The sequence below is a fragment of the Akebia trifoliata genome, chromosome 16 (genome assembly GCF_017979445.1).
Source record: "Akebia trifoliata isolate Shusen 1 chromosome 16, ASM1797944v1, whole genome shotgun sequence".
Taxonomy (NCBI): domain Eukaryota; kingdom Viridiplantae; phylum Streptophyta; class Magnoliopsida; order Ranunculales; family Lardizabalaceae; genus Akebia; species Akebia trifoliata.
In genome coordinates this window covers 28,108,630-28,130,539 of record NC_141390.1, presented here as the reverse complement: position 1 = coordinate 28,130,539, position 21,910 = coordinate 28,108,630, and the positions used below count along the sequence as shown (strand labels likewise).

At 34.4% G+C, this 21,910-nt stretch overlaps 2 protein-coding genes across 3 annotated transcripts; both read right to left on the bottom strand.

The window, feature by feature from the left end:
• Positions 1-4,904: 4,904 nt before the first annotated feature.
• Positions 4,905-12,724, bottom strand: LOC147383245 (Signal peptidase subunit). Of its 2 annotated transcripts, none has more exons than XM_086428349.1 (6): positions 12,516-12,724; positions 12,379-12,426; positions 8,711-8,773; positions 7,655-7,708; positions 5,575-5,661; positions 4,905-5,483 (listed from the first exon to the last, which is right to left on the bottom strand). In XM_086428349.1, the coding sequence occupies exons 1-6, from the start codon at positions 12,639-12,641 to the stop codon at positions 5,427-5,429; spliced, it is 435 nt and encodes a 144-aa protein (XP_086284475.1). In that variant the 5' UTR covers positions 12,642-12,724; the 3' UTR covers positions 4,905-5,426. The 2 variants fall into 2 exon arrangements, with proteins under 2 accessions (XP_086284475.1, XP_086284474.1); XM_086428348.1 differs by having other exon boundaries at positions 4,905-5,460; positions 12,516-12,718.
• Positions 12,725-13,671: 947 nt separating this feature from the next.
• On the bottom strand, positions 13,672-15,163 carry NIP7;1 (NOD26-like intrinsic protein 7;1). Its single transcript, XM_086427288.1, is given in 6 exon segments — positions 13,672-13,813; positions 13,815-13,961; positions 14,130-14,191; positions 14,307-14,501; positions 14,670-14,894; positions 15,146-15,163. Coding segments are annotated over 6 exon segments (774 nt in total). The 5' UTR covers positions 15,149-15,163.
• Positions 15,164-21,910: the final 6,747 nt, after the last annotated feature.

The following is a 21,910-nucleotide window of genomic DNA, read 5'->3' as shown; positions in this document are numbered from 1 at the left end:
AAACATTTTGGCAAACACTTTTTCAAAACATGGGTTAGAGGTCTTGGAATGGGCTGATTTTTGGTGAGGATGATCTCTACGGTGAGGAGATCATCCTCACCAAAAATCAGCTCATTCCAAAACTTCTAGCCCCATTTTACAAGTTGAAAAATCGTGAACCGTCCATTTTTTGTAAACCATTTTTGATGAGGTTAGAAGTTTTGGAATGAGCTGATTTTTGGTGAGGATGATCTCCTCACCGTAGAGATCATCCTCACCAAAAATCAGCCCATTCCAAGACCTCTAACCCATGTTTTGAAAAATGTGTTTGCCAAAATGTTTGCCAAACTGTTGGCCATGGATCGCTACCCATATATATATATATATATATATATGGGTCACGTTCCTAAGACTCATATTGAGACTCACATTGCGACACACCGTTTTGTCTTATATGGGAAAAAATGTTTGGAATGAGCTGATTTTTTGTGAGGATGATCTCTGTGATGAGGGGATCATCCTGGAAAAAAATCATCCCATTCCAAAACTTCTAACCCCATCAAAATTGATTTACAAAAATTGGACGGTCTATAATTTTTCAACAAAAATTGGACGGTCTAGAAGTTTCATAATGAGCTGATTTTTGGCAAGGATGATCTCCTCACCATAAAGATCATCCTCACAAAAAATCAGCCCATTCCAAATATTTTTTCCCATATAAGACAAAACGGTGTGTCGCAATGTGAGTCCCAATATGAGTCTTAGGAACGCTGTTCTATATATATATATATATATATATATATATATGTATTTTTGTGTTATTTTATCATTTAGTATATGCATTGCATTTTTTTTATTCTTAAAAAAAAATTATTTATATTTTAAAATTTATCCATGTTTTGCCATTCCTTTCCAAAACCCAAAAACTTCCCATTATCCAGCAAAGTGATCCATTATCGTTGTCATAAACAAACATAACTATTTTATTTGTACAGCGCATCTGATGGTGAAATTTTAGCTCCGTAAAACTTTCTATAATCTCAAAACTTCGTAATTTTTCCATTAACCATTCCAAACAATCCTTTAAACATTAAAAATAAAAACAATAAAACGGACGTACATACACTTTCTCATTGATAACAGACGCCTACAACCTTACAAGAGACAAAAAAAAAAAAGGCCAAACTATCTCTATACGAAACTGCGTCAATGCCCTTTCAATTTTAAAGCAGTTTTTTCCCTTTTTTTGGTTGAATTAAAACCACTTATTGGGAAGGTGAACAAACTTTCGAAATCAGGAATTTCACCAAGTTTACTATAATCCATAACAATCTCGATTGGACCCAACTTATCATCTTCAAAATCAGGTATATCCGCAAAGAAATCGTTTACGCCATTCATTAACAACTCAGTCTCTTCCCTAACATTACCTAAAATATTAAAATCCGTATCAAACGGAACATCAGAAAACCTCTTTTTCTCCTCTTCTTGAATATGAGAAGATGATGATGAATTAGCAACTTTCTTGAATCTTGGTGTTCTTGTTGTTTTACTCCTCTTCTTGGTTTGAAGCCACTTTAAATGTAAAATCTTATTCTTATTGGTTCTTGTTGTTGTCGTCTTCTTAGTTTGAAGCCACTGTAAATTCTTGTTCGATCCTCCCTTCTCTCTCGGGGTCACCATTATCAGATTTTAGTACAATCTAGTAGTTTGGAGTACTACGATATTGTCAGTATTTGATTGAATTAAAACTCTCTCTCTCTCTCTCTCTTAATATATATCCCATATATATATAGAGAGAGAGAGAGAGAGCAGTTTGTCGAATTATAGTCGTACTCGTAATAGCTAGATAATGATAATTGTTAGTGTAATCCAACTAGAACTAGGTTTACAAATTCGTAGAATTATAGCCGTACAAGATAATCGTAATTTTAACTTTTTAAGTGAAAATCATTTATAAAAGCCGGATAATTCGGCTTCTCCTACTCGTCTGCTCTGGATAAGAAACCAAGGGAAAATAAAAAAAATTACTTTGTAGACCCTCTAGGAGGGACTTCGTTCTAAATGCAATTTTTTTGGACTTGTGCTATGTATCTTAAAGCATTGTCTATTTGTCTTAGAAATTTTCTTTCGTAACGTCCCCCTCATCCAATAAAAATCTTAATTTTATTTTCTATATTGTAGATTAGAAAAATATTGAGAAAATTACTTAAAGGATCTTGGTAGAAGGATTTCTTTCTAATTAGTCCCTTAATTTTAGGATGTCTCTTAATAGTCCATTTAAAAAACTTTCTTTTCTTATCAGTCCCTAAAGTAAATCCCATTCATTATATTTCTCACAATTGAAAGGCCTAATTGTTGGATCTCACCATTTTTGGCCAAAAAAATTTGATTTCCAACATCCTAATCAAATTTCGTAGACTCCATCTACTGGAAAAAATTTTAATAAGGAAGAAGAAACAAACACTGAGGGGATGGCTCAATGGCAATTTTGGAACGATAAGTGGTTAATGCTCATAGGTATTGAGTTCAATACCTAATATGAGCATTAATTCCTCAGGATGGTGCACCCTCACTTACTTAGTGCATGTGATGTGCGAGTGTTGCACGTGCCCCTGGACTAGTCCTTGGAGAAGACCATGGTCTATAGATTGGGCAAAGCCCAAATACCGGCCTGGTCATTTGTCCACAAGAATACTTAGTTATCAAAACAAAATAAAAGCTACTATTGCCATACCAATCTTTACTAACTTCATGCCAACGAAGTAGCAATAGTAACTCTCAAAAGAAAGGAGAAAAAGTCATTTTCAAGTTTTTTGTAGACTTAAAAAATTAGAGTTTTTCCAAAAAATTTCTTCATTTTTGGATGAAAATTGATCAAGGATAGTTCTTTTGGTTTGAAATCATCTTGACAAATCATTATCTCAAATTTTTATTAGATTTTTCTATATATTTTAATCAGAAAAACTCGAAAAAAGAAGGGTGAAGTTTACCAATATTGAGTTCATCACTTTTTATTATTGAGCTCAACATTTTTTTTTAAATTATTGAATTCAACACTAAAAATTGTTGAGCTTAACGGTAAAAAGTGGTGAGTTCGACAATAAAAATGTTGACCGTTAAGAAAAAAATAAGTTTTACTAAGTGGACTATACAAAAACCGCCTAAAACTCAGGGATTATTTTAAATAAAATCCCTCCACCAAGGTCCTTTCAAGTATTTTTCCAAAAATATGTTTTAGTTAATGTGCCCTATGCAGTCACCAGTTTCAGTACTGTCTATCACTAAGACACTAACGACTAAACACTGTTTTTATTGAAGTCACGCATGGAAAATGGACAACAAAATTGAAGTACCCGGAAAAATATGAATTCTTTTTATTTTTTATTTTTATGAATCGTGATAATCTTACATAACATACTCAATCAATTATTTGACGTGACAAGTTTGAAAATCATAGATCTGCATTTCTCTAGACATGATTCCCTCGAGATACACTTTTTTATGGGGAAGTGCAGCCATGTATCTCTAGGAGCACAAATCTACTGTTTTCAAACTTGTCACATCATGATAATCGATTGAATTTGTCATGTGGGTAGTCAGATTATCACAATTCTTTTTTCTCTTTCTTTTTATCCTCTTGTGATTCATTTGCCGGGGAAAATTACTTGAAAGACTTTGGCTGAGTGGTGGTCCCTAAGGTATCTTAATAGTCCATTTAGTAAAGAGTCATAATTTTTTTACACCCCCTAACACATGCCCTCTGATGTGACATGAGTTAGAACCATAGATTTTTCTCTCTGGATACATAACTATACATCCTCATAAATATGTGCAGTTGTGTATTTCAAGGAAAAGAATTTATGATTCTACCACATGCCACATTAGGGGCCTATGGGGGTGTGTGTCAAAGGGACATCAGAAAATCATTATTCTTTAGTTTTTTTTTTTTTTTTTTTAAATCTTAATAATCCCTAAAACTCATCTCTCACTATTAGTGTTTAAAATACCCAAACCACATTTTTTTTTCTCATCTTCTTCAATTTTTATCATGCATGATGAATGGAGAATGATATACTCTTAATTATGTATATCTACATATAATTTTTATTTAGTTCAAAAATTTATAATAAAAAAATATGAAAAACAAAATTGAGATTCAAAATTTTTTTTGATGATTACATTGGAACTTTTGATTAGCAACTAATGAGCATAACATTTTCGATATTTTGAGGAAATTTACCTAGCAATCAAGTCTAAAAAATAAAAAATGAAAAAAACCAAAAGAAAAATCTGGATCACGTTTGGCATGTCTAGTTCACCACTTTTTATTGTCTAGTTCAAAATTTTAGTTAAATTCACCACTTTTTTATCTTTGAACTCAAAATATTAACAATATTGGACTCAATGATTATGATTATATTATTGATGAACTCAATGCTCTCAATACATATTTAACTACTGTTGAATTTGACAATATTTTCATAAAAAAACCGTCAAACTCAACAGTAAAAATATTGAACTAGACAATAAAAAAAATGAACTCAACACTGTAAACAAAATCTAGATTTTTCATTTTTCAACTTCGATATTGGATAAATCTTCTCAAAATATCCAAAATGCATATATTATAACAAGAGAGAGTCGTTTGAGTACTTCAAAACCATCATAACAAGAGATGAGTTTCAGGGACTATTAGAAGAAATATTTTTACTAAATGGACTATTAAGACACCGCCCAAAACTTAGGGACTATTTAGAAGAAACCCCTCTGCCAGGATCCCCTTCTCTTTTTTCCCCTCAAGCAATTTTACGTCACCAGTCACCAATCCCACCGTTAAAATGATTTGCCCATATCTTAATGTTCTCTTTCCATCTTCCAGATTTCACCTCCACTCCTAACAAAATAACCAAAAACCAACACAGTTTTTAACATTTTCCCAAGTGCAATCAAACATCAAAATTGATTTTTCCACAAAATTCAGTTTCCATAGTCACTTTTCGAGAAATACACACCCTCTTTAAAATGAATGCCCTTCAATCATACAACCACCTCATAGTGTGCACTTCAAAGTTCAAATCCATACACAAAGGATTTTTGAACGCTGACATGGCCATTCCGAGGAAGATGTTTCCTTTCATCATGACTTGGCATTGCATGGATTTTGTATGTTTAAGCTCCACCGATATCCCCTTTGCAATATTATCAAAACTTAATTTTTGTTACATACAATCTCCTTAATTTTTCCGATCTGAAAATTTCCATGTTCAACTATGTTCTATCAATCCTTATATCCCTCGTATAACAAAAGACTAAAAAACTACAAAAATAAAACAAGACACAAATATACCATCTTTATCTGTATTCATTCGGTAGGCGGTATCCAGTCATTACTATTTTGTCAGCGAACATCTTTCCAGTTTTGGGCATGACATGCCAGTGTAGAGTCAAGTTGAACTCTTTGCCTCGTAGATTGCTTCCCTAAACAAGGGATGATAAAGGGCCTGAATTAGAACAACTTCCATGTCTAGTATAAGACTGCAAGCTTTAGCTTATCTCTCTTAGATGGTCTGTGAGGAAATAAAATTAGCATACCTGATCAGTGAAACGGTACTTGTTCGGCGTGCGGATCCAAAACTTTGCATACTCTTTAGATGGTATTATAGCATCCCAAAGTGAAACCTGTTCAATAACAAAGTTAAAATCGGTAAGAAGCATTGGCAATTAAACCTGGACATGAAAGGGCAGTAATGATATCCACGTGCCTAATGAGTTAGACAGTAATACTTCTTTAAATTAAGATTGCTGCAAGCCATTAGTCAGTTTTGTTGACCAACAACAAAATGCAACAAGCGCACTAAGCTCTCATACATCGATTTATTTTGTATAAAATTGTTAACTACAAATGATTGAGGTGTTTTGGGAACTGGCTAAGGAGGTGTGGGATCACTTTTTGGAATTGTTTAGGGTTGATTGTTGTCTTCCACGTTTGGTTAGAGGTGTTTTCGGGGAATGGCTGCAATTGGGGATGGCTTTCAGACACTTCAAGAGATTACCATGGAGTCTCACCCTGTTCGCAATCACTTGGAGCATTTGGAAAGAAAGAAACATAAGAACCTTTGAAGGAAAGGCTCAATCCAGTCGTGAGCTTATTTTATTGATTTTCGGGTGGTTATTCTTTTAGTGCAAGGTATTCAAAGAGTACAAGGGGGCATTTTGTAATATTTCCGAGCCCTAGTTGGTGGCTATTTCTTTTTCTCTCTTTTCTTGGTTTAGCCACCTCAACCTTCCCTTCTGTTGTATGTTTATTTTCCCATAATCTATCCAAAAAAGAAAAAAAAGCCAAAGACATGCAGCAAAACAACAATGATAACAACCAACAAATTAATAAAAATTGATTTTCCCATGTTAGAGGTACGTTAATTCAGTATACTGGTAAATATATTAGGAAGGATGATATGCAAAGTGGACAGTTGAAGGCTTTCAGGTTTAGTGAATTGGACACACCAATATCTCATTTTTAGTTCACGGATGATACAGTCGTGTTTATGGAAGACAATATGGTTGAGGAGGTCCACCTGAAATATAATGCCAGATGCCTCAAGGTAATATCAGGAATTCCCATTGACCTGACTACTAAAAGTGAAGTATTGGAGATTGATGAGGTGGATAACTTGGAGGATCTTGCAGAATGTTTGGGATGTAAGATTGAAAAACTGCCCTGTTCTTGCCCTCAGATTCTCTTGGGAACCTTCTAGAGGAAGAAATCCACGTGGAGTCTAGCCATTGAAAATATGGGAAGAAACGACTTGGAGAAGATTCACTAATCCAATCATCAGGAAAAAAAAATTCATTAATCCGTGGAGAGTAAGGTTACTCTCATCAGAAGTATATAATCTAGATTTTGGGTACCTTCAGTTTGATTTTGGGAGGACTCCTGATGCGGTGACTCTCCACTATATTTGGATTTCACTTCCATATCAGTTAGAACCTCACTAAGCATGACAATGATGTTTCCTAAAATTTAGGTCTAAGAAAGAATCTAGGTGATTGGGGGGATCAACATCTGCAATGCTACTAGAGAAAATCAGAGGAATCTTTGCATGCTTCAGATCTAAAAAAGCTGGGCAGTTGAAGTAGAGTGCACATCAGTTGGATTTTTCAATTTCATAGATAAAATCAGAAGTTAGCAATGATTTAAGCAAATTTTTGTGTCAAAAATGGTATATACATCCACAATTTAAAACATTCCTCCTAGGACCATTGCTCAACCAAAAATTTCAATGGAAAAGCCACCAAAAGAATAAAAACGATGCTAATCATGTATGAATTTTGATTTAGGATTGAGAACAATGTGTGTGTGCAACTCCAACTTGACAGAAAACACATGAATGAAAACTGATGTTAGACATATCATAAACCCAAAACGAAAGGTCCGAACCCCATTTTAGAAAGTCAAAAAAGATTACTTTTTGATACATCAAAAAACAAAATTTAGAGAACTTATCAAAAACATTTAGAGAAGGAAATGTAAATATGCAAGCACTCAATTTCATCGGACCTATATTTGTAGTGGCAGTCTCAAGGTTTTATGTGCACTTGATAACATTTTAATTCAGGGAACTTCTTCAAACATTGAAAAAAAAAAATTTGAACACGATGTACCAAAGGTTACCTGATTCAGAGAATTCTCAGGAGTTTCATACTCAGCTGCTATAAAGACAAAAACCTGTAATATTGGAGTGACATGAGAAAAGTAAATTCTGAAAATGCTACAAACTAACATATGCAAACAAAAGATCAGTTGGTCAGCAAAAGAACATGTTTCCAGAGCACATTATCACGTCAATAAAAACAATTAGGTTTCACAATTTTCACTGATATTATAGCAACAATGTATTGAACAACACTATTCGAGTTTTATGATTATTATACAGATTCTTAGAAATGCCATTTCTTGACTGCTAACTATGGTTCTAACCTACTTATAAAAAAAAAAATGGTTCTAACCCTAGTCATGATAGTAGATTCAATGGAGTAAAACACCTTAGTATTTCCCATTTTGTAGATGCCCTTTGGCTTCTCATGGGGAATTTTAACAAAATCAGATCCTTAGGGGAAAAGAAATGGAGAAGAGACTTCCGCTAGCGTGGTTCAAGGTATCGAACCATCTCTGTCTTGTCTTTTCAAGTTACAAGTATGATAAACAGGAATATATACCAATATGTACCATGAGATTTGTTTAATTATTTAAATTATTAAGAGAGCATGTTATAGAGGATAGAATAAATAAGCTAAATTGCCAACGTCAGTTTTAGCTTATCAAAGCACTAAACATAGTTTAGTTTAATGTATATTAGTATCAGTGAAGCTAGATACCATTCCCTTCGGCGTTATGGCTGTAGAGATAGTTTATATGCCTTAAACACCATGCGTTTTAGATTATTCATGCATCAAAAACAGTTTACAGAAGCAAATTGGTAAGTATCATGACTTCTTGTATCTATTATCATCAAATTATCTATTGGTTCTTCATCACAATACTGATGTTTGAAACCATGTGACAGGAGAAACCCTAGATGCTCTCCTCCACCCCCAACCAATCCCAGGAAATTTAGAAGTATATAAATATTAAGTAAACATCCCAAAAAATCCACTTAAACAATGACAGTACAACTTGTATAGATCAAAAGATCGAAAACCGTATGACAATGATTTTTAATAGGATTACCTGTTTTGTGTTCCATGTAAACATGGACTGCAAGTTTGCTGATATGTTCAAGTTCAAGTTGACCTGCATTTATAAATAAAAAAACAACATAATATCAAATTAAATGCAAAGCCCAAAGCTTCTTCTCATCCAATCACTTACTCCAAAAAACACACCAAATTTTCATGACAAATGATCCAACAAACATCAAAGAGGAGCATCCACCATAGTATATGGCCTCATATATCAAACCTCCCTTGAACAAGTTCCAACTAGGCTTTCAAAAGAATCATTTCCATGACAAAGGGGCAGATAATAGAATGAGACACAAGGAAAGCATGCTCACTATGGATAAGAATATAATTCATGTTTTCAACTTTATTTCACACTAAAATACATACCAGTCATAATTTTCTTCCAACTAGTCAATTGGCCAAATATGTGGATTTTTTTAAGAGCCGTCATCCTTAAGAAACATGGCACCTTGGAGGCAATGAGAGAGACCCATATAATGTTAACTAATAAGAAAGAAATACCAAGTCTACTAACACCAAAAAGAAACATTGAATTGAGGATTCATACTTTCTACCATATAGTATCGTATTATCCATTTGATGGTTGGGTAAAACCAAACCATGAAGGTGAGCCATAAATCGTCTAGCAAAGGTTTGGTTTCACTCCAATGATTGAAGATACTCAAATTTGGTTTCGTATCCACTACTCATCCTCCACCACGTAGTAAACATTCAAAAACATTTCTACATATCAGTCATCTCACCACAAAACCTCTCAATCTCCCTCTATCCCTCATACCTTAAACTTAATTCGTCTATGCCTAATACCAACCTCACTCTTTTTTTGCTTTTTTTTTTTATAAGTAATACCTACCTCACTCTTGAAAATTTATATTTTAGTAAGGGCAAGGGATAGACTCAATTGGCCGAAAGGAGTGGAGGATTGATCCATACCATACAATAAGATGGTTGTTTACTTGCTTGGATCGGGCTGCTTCCTATCTTTATGGTATTTTTCAGATTCATCATCAGTGACAAAGGTATGGAGGTAATAAGTACAACACACATATGGTTACATGTAATATAAAACCATCCCTCATGACTAACCATATTAGCCACATATAAGGGGTTAATATCTCCCAAGATTCACTCGAGGGGAAGACACATAAACATGAAGGAAGAAAACATCAAAAAAAAAAAAAAATGACTGCAATGACAATATAGGGTAGTTTTTTAGAAACTTTTAAGGTAATCTTTAAGGGTTATTTAAGAAAGAAAAAAAGAAAGGTATTCTTCAAGGGAAAAGGTGAGGAAATGTGGTGAAAAAATAATAAAGTGAATAATACTTGGGGTAAAAGAAATATTTTGTAGGTGGAAATGAGGTCCCTTACCCACCCCTCCCCTGCCAAAAAAAAAAAAAAAAGGAAAACATAAAAATAAAAAATAAAATAGAAAAATCATAGATAATTGTATCTTCTATGATACATAATACCATTTTTCATTTTGTTGGATTTCATTTAGTCACTAGAGAATGTGAATGGTTTATCAATGGCCATTTATTTCGCAAATAACTTCATCATGGACCAAAATGGAGTGGATATTTCAATAACTTGGCTTCAAAATTGTGTTCCTAAGGTTACTTTTTAATAAATATGAAAAAGTCGGAGAATATTTGTAGTATCACCAATAATACCTAATTCCTAGCCCAAGCAATAAACTAGGGTGGTTTGTTCCATTCAATATCAATTGGTGCAACATCAACTAAAGAAGTGATAATATCACAAAGGTTTTGAGTGCTGACTAAATTGTAATAAGTGTGCCGACAACAAATTTCATGATCTACATCGAGATGCGTGAAACAACATCGCAAATGATATTTTATTGATTTGATAAAAATGGTGATACAGATCTCAATACACTTGTTTGATAAAGTGTTTTCCTCTGATTAAAAGTCAAGTACAAAATGATGGTAGAGTGTGTAGATTTCCTCTTTGGGCTTCACGCTTTATCGACTAAGAATACTACTTTTATGGTGACTCTGTCGTGCTTCATCTTCTAGAGTCTTTGTGTAGATTTCTTTTCTCCGGGCTCCGCACTTGATCGACTAAAAAGTATTTTCAGAGAAGGGCTTTTATGCTTGATCTTCTCTTTAATCGGACTCTGAGTCTCCCTTAAAGAACCTTACTTCGTCTCTTGAAGAGGGCTTGAGAGCTTCTTCTCTAGAAAGAAAGCTTACGTCTTCTAAGAGAAAGTGAACCAACTCCCCTCCGAATGAGGGAGGTTTTGGTATTTATAGACTTAGGACAGGAGAGTATGTATAATTATGCCTCTAACTTAACTGGATTTTACATAATTGATTTAAATGGTATTGGGTTATTGGTCCGATTCATTTTAGTGGGTTTTAGACTTAACCATGGGCTAACCCGTTTGTTGGGTGTATGAGGCCAATAATTAATGTGGATCATATGGATTTATTAGATCATGGGCTTTATTTTTGAAAACTCAAATCCAAACTATATCGGGAACTCGTTCCCAATCAATGGGACTCATTTAGATGTGTAGGCCCAACTTTTATAACTTTAAGGGCTTTTTGATAATTTAGAAAGTTGTCGGATCCCTTTAAATTTGTTATGCCTACAGTATGAATGACATGAAACTATATCTCCACCACCTAAAGGGGCCCCAACCATCTTATTGCATATTATGTAGCACTAGTCAATCAACACCTAGAAATAAAAGTTGCCTTAAAAATTTTGATACAGTGTGAATGACATGCAATTATATCTCCACCACCCATTAATGCCCCAACCACCTTATTGTATATTGTGTAGCACTAGTCAATCAACTCCTAGAAATAAATGTTACATTTCACTTGCACTGAATTATATTTGAAGATGAGGCCGTTCAAAACTACTCACAAAGGGTAGCGTGACCAACATGCAGAGGGGTCAATGTGGAGAAGTTTGTTGTACGGAAACGTAACAAGAGAAAACAAATAAAGATGAAACGAAAACAATAAGAATACTAGACATCTCACAACAAAGTTGATTTGGCAGGCAGGAGGTAACCTACCACATGTGAATGCATGTTTAAATGGTCAGTCAGGTTTGTAGGGTGTCAATAGAGAGGGTTGATGGGTGGGTGACCTACCTCCAACCAAGTACAATATACAGCAGGGGCATCTTGCTCTGACATGTTTTGCCGATAGGTTGACTCATCAGTCAAACATGGCACCAGATCCGTTGACCCAACATCAGGCCATTTGAAGTCCTAATTGTTTATTGATTCATCAATCAATCTTTCTTTTTTTTGATAAGTGATTCATCAATCAATCTCCTAATGCACCAATCCTTAGCTGATTAACAAAAGGTTAGAGCAACTCGTTTAGGTGAGAATTGGAGTCATCGTAGAAGAACCCATTCTCGTGACCTAAATCCTTATTCGACTCACACTATTATGATGATCTTTAACAACAAAACTTAAATTCTTCCCCAAATAACATCCCAAGTAGTCGAAAAAAAAAAAAATTCTGCTCTTCCGTTTCTTGGCGATTTCAAAGAAATTATTAGGGTTTTGAGTATCATTAAATGGACACTAGGCATAATTCATACTGGTTGTTTCCTAAACAACTAGAAAATAAATTAAAAATTGATGGAGAAGAACAGAAAGAATTACCTCGTCGTTTCCATTTGGTTGCTTTTGAAACCAATTAATGTTCAGAACCTACAGAGATTAATAGATAAGGTCAGATTATAAGAATCAAACATCTAGGGTTTTGATTTAAAAGAAAACCGAGAGAGAAAGAGAGAGACCTGGACTTGAGCGGTTGGAGAGGGGACGTTGAGATTGTCAGAGAGAGAGGCCATGGCGCACATTACTGCTAGTATCGTCACTGCGAACGTTAGCAAAGCGTTTGCACGATAACCAAACGAATGCATTTTCTCTCTCTCTCTCTGTCTCTCTCAAACGGAAAATGTGCCTTTTGTAAGAAGAAAGGTCTCAGCTTTACGGGTCGTTTACACGTTTGCTATCATGCGCCAATGGGGTGCATGAGTGCATCTCTAAAGGGACTGACTAGTTGCACACAACTTTCCGTTGGTTGCACACCAATCTTAAAAAAATTCTCCCTTTTTTTTTTTTTAAACACCTATTTAGTCTACTTATTGCACTTCAACTCCTAACCTTTAGGGTTTTAACTTATTCATCTTCCTCCTCTTCTACTTTGTCGATTTATTGTGAACTCTTGTTCTCGTTGATGTTAATCTAATGTACTCATGGTTTAGATCAGATTTGAAAAAACAAAAACAAAAAAAACCAAAAAGAACTTGTTTCCCCTTTAATCAAGAGTTTGAAAATGGATGGTGAACAAGCTTCTAAATTTAAACGGTTAGATGTAACCGCCTTAATTATGTGGCACACCCCTCGACCATTTAAAAGAGCTACAGACAAAACGAGCTACAGAAGATCTACTCCCGAGTTAAGGATGTTTTAGGGAGAGAATATAATCCCGAGTATCCAACAATTTAAAGATAAGTAGAAAGGTAGAGATAAATTGGGGATTGGGATTATACACATATTGCCTACATATGTAAAATTGAAAAATACTAGTAATTTTGTTTATAAAAGATGTAATACATTTCAATGAAGTTAATGTAAAACCCTTATCAAAAGGTAACCTTTTTAGTTTTAATAACATTTTTGATAAAAGAAAGTATTAAATAAAATTAAATTAGACAAGATACTGTGAAAAAAAAAATATCAAACCCTTAAGAAGTTTTTTTAGTATTTTGATGGAGTAATATTTTTCTATTTAAAGATCTATGATCGAAGAGGTCACGAGAAAAAAATTATATAAAGAATAAAAGTTAGTCGTAAGGTTCGACAATGAACCCTAAAAAATGATTCTGTTCTGCCAAAGAAATAAAATAAAAATCAAATTTTGACAAACAGCTCAAATAGTTGTTTTGTTCAACTATATTCTTTCACACAAAGTATAACTTCCACAAAGACTTGACTGAGGGACATTGTTACAAATAAATATATATTACTGAATTGATCACTTGGCAAGTAACATAGCATTAGGGGAAGAAGTGAGTGAGCGAGATCGGTGTTGCAGTCGTAACATTTGGAAAAGAAGAGCTCCCGCTACAGCCCCGATGGTTGGTGCAAGAAGGTATAACCATATGTCGTCGAATCTCCAAGAAATTACTGCAGGACCCAATGACCTAGCCGGATTCAACGATCCTCCAGAAACAGGCCTACAACATGAATCAAGAAATCATCGAAAGCTTCTACTTTAAAAAATCTATGGAAATTGAATCAATGATTTAAAATGAAGATTATAATTTAAAAAAAAAAAGTAAATATGTGAGTGTTAATGTAACTCAGATTATATATTATACAGTACATAGTTCATGTATACATACCCAGTGATCAGAATTGCGAGTGCGATTGCTACTCCAGCTGCAAAACCAGATAACTGGCCTAACTGCATTAATAGAAAATTTAAGTTAGCCATCTACATCAGATGGTCAAGATTTCAGTCGCTAACTAGCATCATTTGTTTAGTTAGCGAGTGATTGGAAATAATTTCTAAATCTTACTGAGTGAGTTTCACACGACATTGATGCAGCTAGGAACATAATGATGAAGGTAGCAAGTAATTCAGCCCAGAACGCCATCTTGCATCCATGGATCGGTCGAGTGGTCATTAGATCTGCCTGAATGCCATAAATGGATTTCCCCACAAATGTTGCGAAGATAGAACCAAGAATTTGGGCCATTATGTAAAAAGGCACCTATAAAACATGGGTACATAAAATGTTACACTAACGACAACAAAACCTTATCTCAAAATTTTGGGGTCGGATAAACGAATCATGTTCACATTTTCTACAAATTCTAATTTAGTATTATTGTTATAAACTAGACCAGAATAGAATGAAGAAAGCGGTGTAGGTGAATACCTTAGACCATGGAAATTGACCTAAGGTGGCAAAGGCTATGGTGACAGAAGGGTTAACGTGTGCACCCGAGATAGGCCCAATAGAGAAAATCAAAATGATTATCGTTAAACCACCTGTGGCTGCGTACTCCAAGAGACCCACTTCACCTCTCATCAGCTGCGTACTCGCTATGATTCCACACACACAAAACATCAAAATGAATGTGCCCACCATTTCTGCAAAAACCTGCACATATTACATCTTAAAACTTGGATGATAAGAGTATCAGATCATGGGATATGTTTGGGACAAGGATTACAATGGATTTCTTTCTAGATTATGATTAATTTGTTGTTATCTTAGGGCCATTTTAATTCATAGAAATATCAATGAATCATTTGTTTGTAATGGTATCAGAGCCATTGATCTTCTAATCAAGCTTATAAAAGATTGAATAAATTATGCCCGCTAGTGGTTGCATGGCCTTATTATGTTACCATGCGAATAATGTTCAGATCCCTTCCACGTGTAACACAACATAAGGTCACATCCTCGTTTGGAAGATCACCATTATTCAAGATTGAAGAGGACCCAATCTCTAGGTCATCTTTGGATTCTCTGTTCGATGATGCGTCGTTGGAATACTCAGATAGTGGTGATTTTTCATATGAGGTTTTCATGATCCTTCTTCTTCTATGCTTGCAAAGATGAAAGACCAAGTTTGACTTGTCAGTCTGTTAATAAAGGCCTTAAATTAAGGATCCATTGAAGACACTTTGGAGTGCCAAAAAAATGTAGGATAGAAAAGGAGTTTTGCTTCTTGCATGTTGTGAGAAATATTGAAATTTAGAGGGGTTTTATGTGTGGGAGATTAATTTGTTGTTCACATAAGTTTTGAATCTTTCAAGGAAAGTATGAAAGTATCTTGAGTCCATACAATTCGTGTGTTGCTCTCAACTTCATGCTTCTTACATGTCCCATTTCTGCCTTAACCTTTCTCTTCCAACAAATGTTTTTAAGGATGTTTGCTATATATGATTGTCAGGTTTTAGGGAGAAAAACAAGGATTTTGCCGTACATCATTGATCCAATTTATACCTAATGGGCTCAATCGAGAGTCTAAATATTATGGATCAATGACGATTATTTACGTCAAAAAGGTATTTAGGCCCTACACCATATGACTGCAGATCACCCTAAATTGGCATAAAACAAAAAATTGTGGGGTGGGGAGTTGTTGGGAAATCCTCGCAAAGACTCTCACAGCATCATAATTTCCTTTAAACAATGAAACTTCACAATTCAAAGCTTCATGCCAATTTACAACATTTTGCGGTCATACCAAACAAGGCATTAATAATAACCAATAACATGTTAGTATAAGATTAAATCTAAATCTTAAATATTGATTCTCAAAATAAATGCGGAAATAAAATCAAGAAAATCAAATCCAAAAAAAAAAAAAAAACGAATCAAATGCTCAAAATCCATATAAATAAATACCTCCAGCCATTTATTTTTTATCCTCTTACGCTGCAGATCTATCGATCACGATTTGATACTTCCAAAACTCTGATTCACTCCTTAGATGGTGTAAAAATGAAGGAGATTGAGAGAGTGAATTGTTTTGGGGACCAAACGGTTCCTTTTATAACCAAACTTGGTCGAGGCTTCCATCAAGCACTCGACCACGTTTTGGTTTGTTGCCACAAACCAGATCTGAAGTGGGTCACATTTCTTAACTATAAGAAACGTGTTGAGACGAAGTGGACCACTATAGGGGATCTGAAAAAAAAAAAGGGTTGTAAATGTGTGCTGAAAAAAAGGGGTAGTAGAGAATCGGGGCTAACATTCTCCCACTTGGTCCACAATACAAATGTCTCATCTTAAACCCATCGATGATCTGCATTAAGTAATAAATACACGAATCATAGCGATAAGTCCTCTAATGACGAGTATTACCTTCCATGTATTACAATGTATTTATTTCTTAATATTACACTTTATGTGGTAACATTTCTTAATGAATAAACCCTATGTTTATTCTGGTCCTACACAAATGAAGTTTCTCAAAATAAATTAAGGTGCACATAAATATGAGAAAACATCATAATTAGAAGAGTTTCATTAAATAACATTGTTCATACAATGAAAAACTACATAATGGAACCAAGTCCCATATTCACTACATGATCCTTGAATTTCAATGGTGGCATGCCTTTAGTCAAAGGATCAGCGATCATCAATTCAGTGCTAACGTGCTCAATGACCACTTTCTTTTCTTTGACACGTTCCCTTACAGCTAAATACTTAATGTCGATATGTTTACTTCGACTTCCACTTTTGTTGTTTTTAGCCATGAAAACAGCAGCTGAATTGTCGCAATACATTCTTAATGGCCTAGAGATAGAATCCATAATTCTAAGCCTAGATATGAAACTCTTAAGCCATACACCATGCGAAGTAGCTTCAAAACAAGAAACGAACTCAACTTCCATAGTGGAAGTGGCAGTCAAGGTCTGCTTGGCACTTTTCCATGATACAGCTCCACCAGCCATCATAAAAATGTAACCTGATGTTGATTTGCGTGAATCAACACAGCCAGCAAAGTCCGAATCTGAGTAACCAATAACTTCCAGATTGTCCGTCCGTCTATACATAAGCATGTAATTCTTAGTTCCTTGAAGGTACCTCATCACTTTCTTTGCAGCTCTCCAGTGGTCTAAACCTGGATTACTCTGATATCATCTCAACATTCCCACAACAAATGCAATGTCAGGTCTTGTGCAGACCTGAGCATACATTAGGCTTCCGACAGCAGAAGCATATAGAATGTTTTTCATTTGTTCCCTCTCAAGATCGTTCTTCGGGCATTGGTTCAAATTGAACTTATCACCCTTCACAATGGGAGCAACACTTGGTGAACAATCCTTCATCCGTAATCTCTCTAAAACCTTATTGATATAGGTTTCCTGCGACAGACCCAAGATACCTCGAAATCTGTCTCTATGGATCTTAATGCCAATGACATAAGACGCCTCACCCATATCCTTCATATCAAAGTTTTTAGAGAGGAATTGTTTCACCTCATGCAGCAAACCCTTATCATTGGTTGCTAGCAAAATATCATCCAGATATAAAACAAGAAAACAAATTTTACTCCCATTGATCTTCTGGTATATACATTGATTCATAATATTTTCTACAAAATCAAATGAAGAAATTACATTATGGAATTTTAAATACCATCGACGGGATGCTTGTTTTAAACCGTATATGGATTTCTTAAACTTACAAACTAATTGCTTACCATCACTAGAAGGGAATCCTTCAGGTTGTTTCATGTAAATCTCCTCCTCTAGATCTCCATTAAGAAATGCCGTTTTCACATTCATTTGTTGCAACTCTAAGTCAAAATGGGCTACTAATGCCAAAATAGCACGCAAGGAATCTTTCTTAGATACAGGAGAAAAAGTCTCCGTGTAATTGATTCATTCCTTCTGAGTGAATCCCTTAGCAACGAGTCTTGCCTTGTATCTCTCAATGTTGCCTAATGAGTATTTCTTTGTCTTAAAGACCCATTTACAACCAATGGCTTTTGCACTATTAGGCAACTCAACAAGGTTCCAGACTCCGTTACTCTTCATAGAATTTATCTCTTCCTCCATGGCATTGTACCATAATTCTTATTCTTTGCAACTCATGGCTTGCGAAAAAGATTTAGGATCATTTTCGACTCCAATGTTGTAATCAGATTCTTGCATATACACAACATAATCACCAAAAATTGCTGACTTCTTAGTTCTAGCAGATCTTCTTAATGTTGCACCATCATCTTCCTCGGAAATATGAGGTTCAACTCGTTGTTCAGAAGTCTCGGACAACTCTTGAACAACCTGATCTACCGGAATGTTGTCAACAGCTTGTGAAACTTCAATGATTGGTTGTTCAACACCAGTTTGTACTTGAGGGGTGCTGTGAACAATAACCAATCTATCACCTGAAGTTGAAGGTTGAGACTCTGAATGATCATTCTCAAAACCAATAGTCCTGATTTGATCGCTCTCACTGATTAAGTCATTTTCAAGAAACTTTGCATTTCTTGATTCCACAATCCCAGTGTTGTAAGATGGACAAAAAAATCTGTAACCTTTAGACCTTTCAGCATATCCAATGAAATACCCACTAATGGTCCTTGGGTCCAGTTTCTTTTCTTGTGATTATAAATTCTTACTTCAGACGGACATCCCCAAACGCGCATATGTCGCAAACTCGATTTCCAACCTTTCCATAATTCAAATGGCGTTTTAGAAACAGCCTTGGTTGGAACTCGATTTAATATATACACTGTCGTCTTAAGTGCTTCAGCCCACAAGGAATTAGAAAGATTAGAGTTGCTTAGCATACTCCGCACCATGTCCAATAATGTTCGGTTTCTTCTTTCTGCTACACCATTCTGATCTGGTGAACCAAGCATGGTGTATTGGGCAACAATCCCATGCTCTTGAAGAAACTTTGCAAATGACCCAGGTGCTTGTCCATTCTCTGTGTATCTACCATAATATTCTCCACCTCTATCTGATCTCACGATCTTAATTTGTTTGCCGCATTGTTTCTCTACTTCAGCCTTAAAGATTTTAAAGGCATCTAATGCTTCGTTCTTGTTATGAAGCATGTAGAGATACATATATCGTGAATAATCATCTATGAAAGAGATGAAGTATTTCTGACCATGTGAATCCATGTCTGGACTACATATATCAGTATGTATGATTTCTAATATGGTCGAACTCCTATTAGCACCTTTCTTTGACTTGTTGGTCTGCTTTCCCTTTATGCAGTTCACACAAGTCTCAAAATCAGTAAAATCTAGAGTACTAAGTACCCCATCATTTACTAATCTTTTAATCCTCTCTATGGAGATATGACCTAATCTCCGGTGCCATAATGTAGAGGAATTCTCATTAATAACACATCTTTTATTACCAGTTTGAACATGCATAGCATTATAAGTGGTATTGTTTTGTAAATTAATGCAGTAAAGACCATCAGACAAAATACCATTCCCAACACAATCAAATTTATAAAATAAATTAAATGATATTTCTGAAAAGTGAAAGGAATATCCAAAAGGTACAAGTCTTGAAATTGAAATCAAGTTTCTAGAAAAACTTGGAACATAAAAAGTCTTTTCTAATTCTAAAACAAAACCACTACTTAAAGTTAAACAGCATGTCCCTACAGCCTCCACATGTGAGCCCATCTTGTTTCCGGATAAGATGCTTTGCTCACTTCCCACTGGCTTCCTTAGGTTTTGTAAACCCTGCAAGGAATTCGAAATGTGGATTGTTGATCCAGAATTAATCCACCATGTGTTAATATTTACATTAACTATATTAGATTCATAACAAACAAATGAGATTGAATTACCTTTATCCTCAAGCCATTTCTTAAATTTGACGCATTCCTTCTTCATGTGTCCCGTCTTTTTACAGAAGAAACACTTGGAATTTTTCTTGATATCAGCTTGGGGAGGTATTTTACCTTTTTCTTTCTGATTAGTCTGAAATTTGCCCTTTCCTCGCGTAGCCAGCATTGCACTCTCACCCAGTTCCATCATTAGCCTTCCTTCCTCTTGAACACACATGGTCATGAGTTCATTAATTGACAATTTGCCTTTATGTGTGTTGTAAGAGATTTTGAAGGGCCCGTATTGATGCGGAAGGGTATTCAAAATGTAGTGCACCAGAAAGGACTTCGACATTTCAACATCGAGATTCTTTAATTGAACCGCAATATCCCTCATATGCATGATGTGCTCACGCACACCTTTGACATTAGTGAGCCTTAGGGATGAGAACTTCATGATTAGGGTACTTGCGAGTGTCTTCTCTGAAGTGACGAATTGATCATCAATGGCTTTCAGCAAGTCCCGGACATTATCATGCTGATCTACAGAACCACGAATACCAGTAGAGATTTTTATTTTAATGAACATTACGCTGAGGCGATTAGATCGCTCCCTTTTTTATAAAGCGTAATGTCCATTGTAGAGCTAGTATCGAAAATTGCAGGTGGTTCGTCTTTCCTAATAGCATAATCAATGTCCATCCGTCCTAAGTGAAGGAGAATTCTCTCTTTCCATACTTTATAGTTATCACCCTTTAATTCGATAATATCACATTGGATATCAGAAAAATTCGCAGTTTGTGAAGCTGCATAAATTAAAAATTACATGTTTATGTTAAAATTAAGACTTAAATAATTTCATGTTTTACCAATGCAAATCATGCTTAAAAATTGAGTCTAATGATTAAAAATTACCTGTGGGCTAAAATTTTAATTCAAAAGATTCAATCATTCTTAATGATAGAATAAATCAAATTATTCATTTAATTCGTAATTATACAAGGTATATAATTTGATATATATTCTATCTTAGATTAAACTTTATGATAAAACTACCAAATTATTAATTCATAATTCCTGTGGGTAAGTTATGAATAATTTGATATTTTATCCTAATTAATTATATAAATATAATAAAATTTCCTGTGGGATAAAATTTATCATATTAAGTATAATTAATTACAATTAATGTCTAAATAAACTTTATGTGATCCTAATTAATTATAGTTTTGTTTAATTAAAGATGTGGCTATTCTCTAATTAACTAAAATTATATGGATCACTTAGACATTATTCATTTATGCTTAAAAATTATTTTGCATAAAAAATTAACTGAAACTAACATGTCATTATTATGCATAATCAATCCTATAATTTTAAGCATAAATTTTCACCCAAAATTTTGCATAATTAATTTAAGCAGAATAATTAATTCATGCAAACACATATAAATCTGAATAAATTGCATACAATTAAACAAACTAAAGATCATATATAAAAATAAATAAAAGATAGGCATATTAATTAATAAATGCCTAAACAATTATAGAAATTATTTTATTTATTTATTTTATTTATAGAAATTTATCTTCTTCAATTTTCAGTCTATCCGAAATCTATCCGATTTGTATCCGATTTAGATCCGATTTCTATCCGATTTCGATCCGATTTCTATCCGATTTGAATCCGATACAATTCATCAGATAAAAACTCCAAAAGATTGTTTTAAAAATTACATAGAAATTAGAAATCTAATTTCTCAACTGATTTCTATCTGATTTGTATCCGATTTTTATCCGATACAACTCAGTAGCCAAAATCGATTTCCAAATCAACATTTTAACACCAAAATA

What these genes read in the sequence shown, in the direction of transcription:
- LOC147383245 (XM_086428348.1), bottom strand. Translation starts at nt 12,641, where the DNA reads ATGCATTCGTTTGGTTATCGTGCAAACGCTTTGCTAACGTTCGCAGTG. An exon ending in CTCCAACCGCTCAAGTCCAG is followed by an intron (nt 12,427 to 12,515) that starts GTCTCTCTCTTT and finishes TAATCTCTGTAG; the next exon opens with GTTCTGAACATTAATTGGTT. An exon ending in AGTACCGTTTCACTGATCAG is followed by an intron (nt 5,461 to 5,574) that starts GTATGCTAATTT and finishes TCCCTTGTTTAG; the next exon opens with GGAAGCAATCTACGAGGCAA.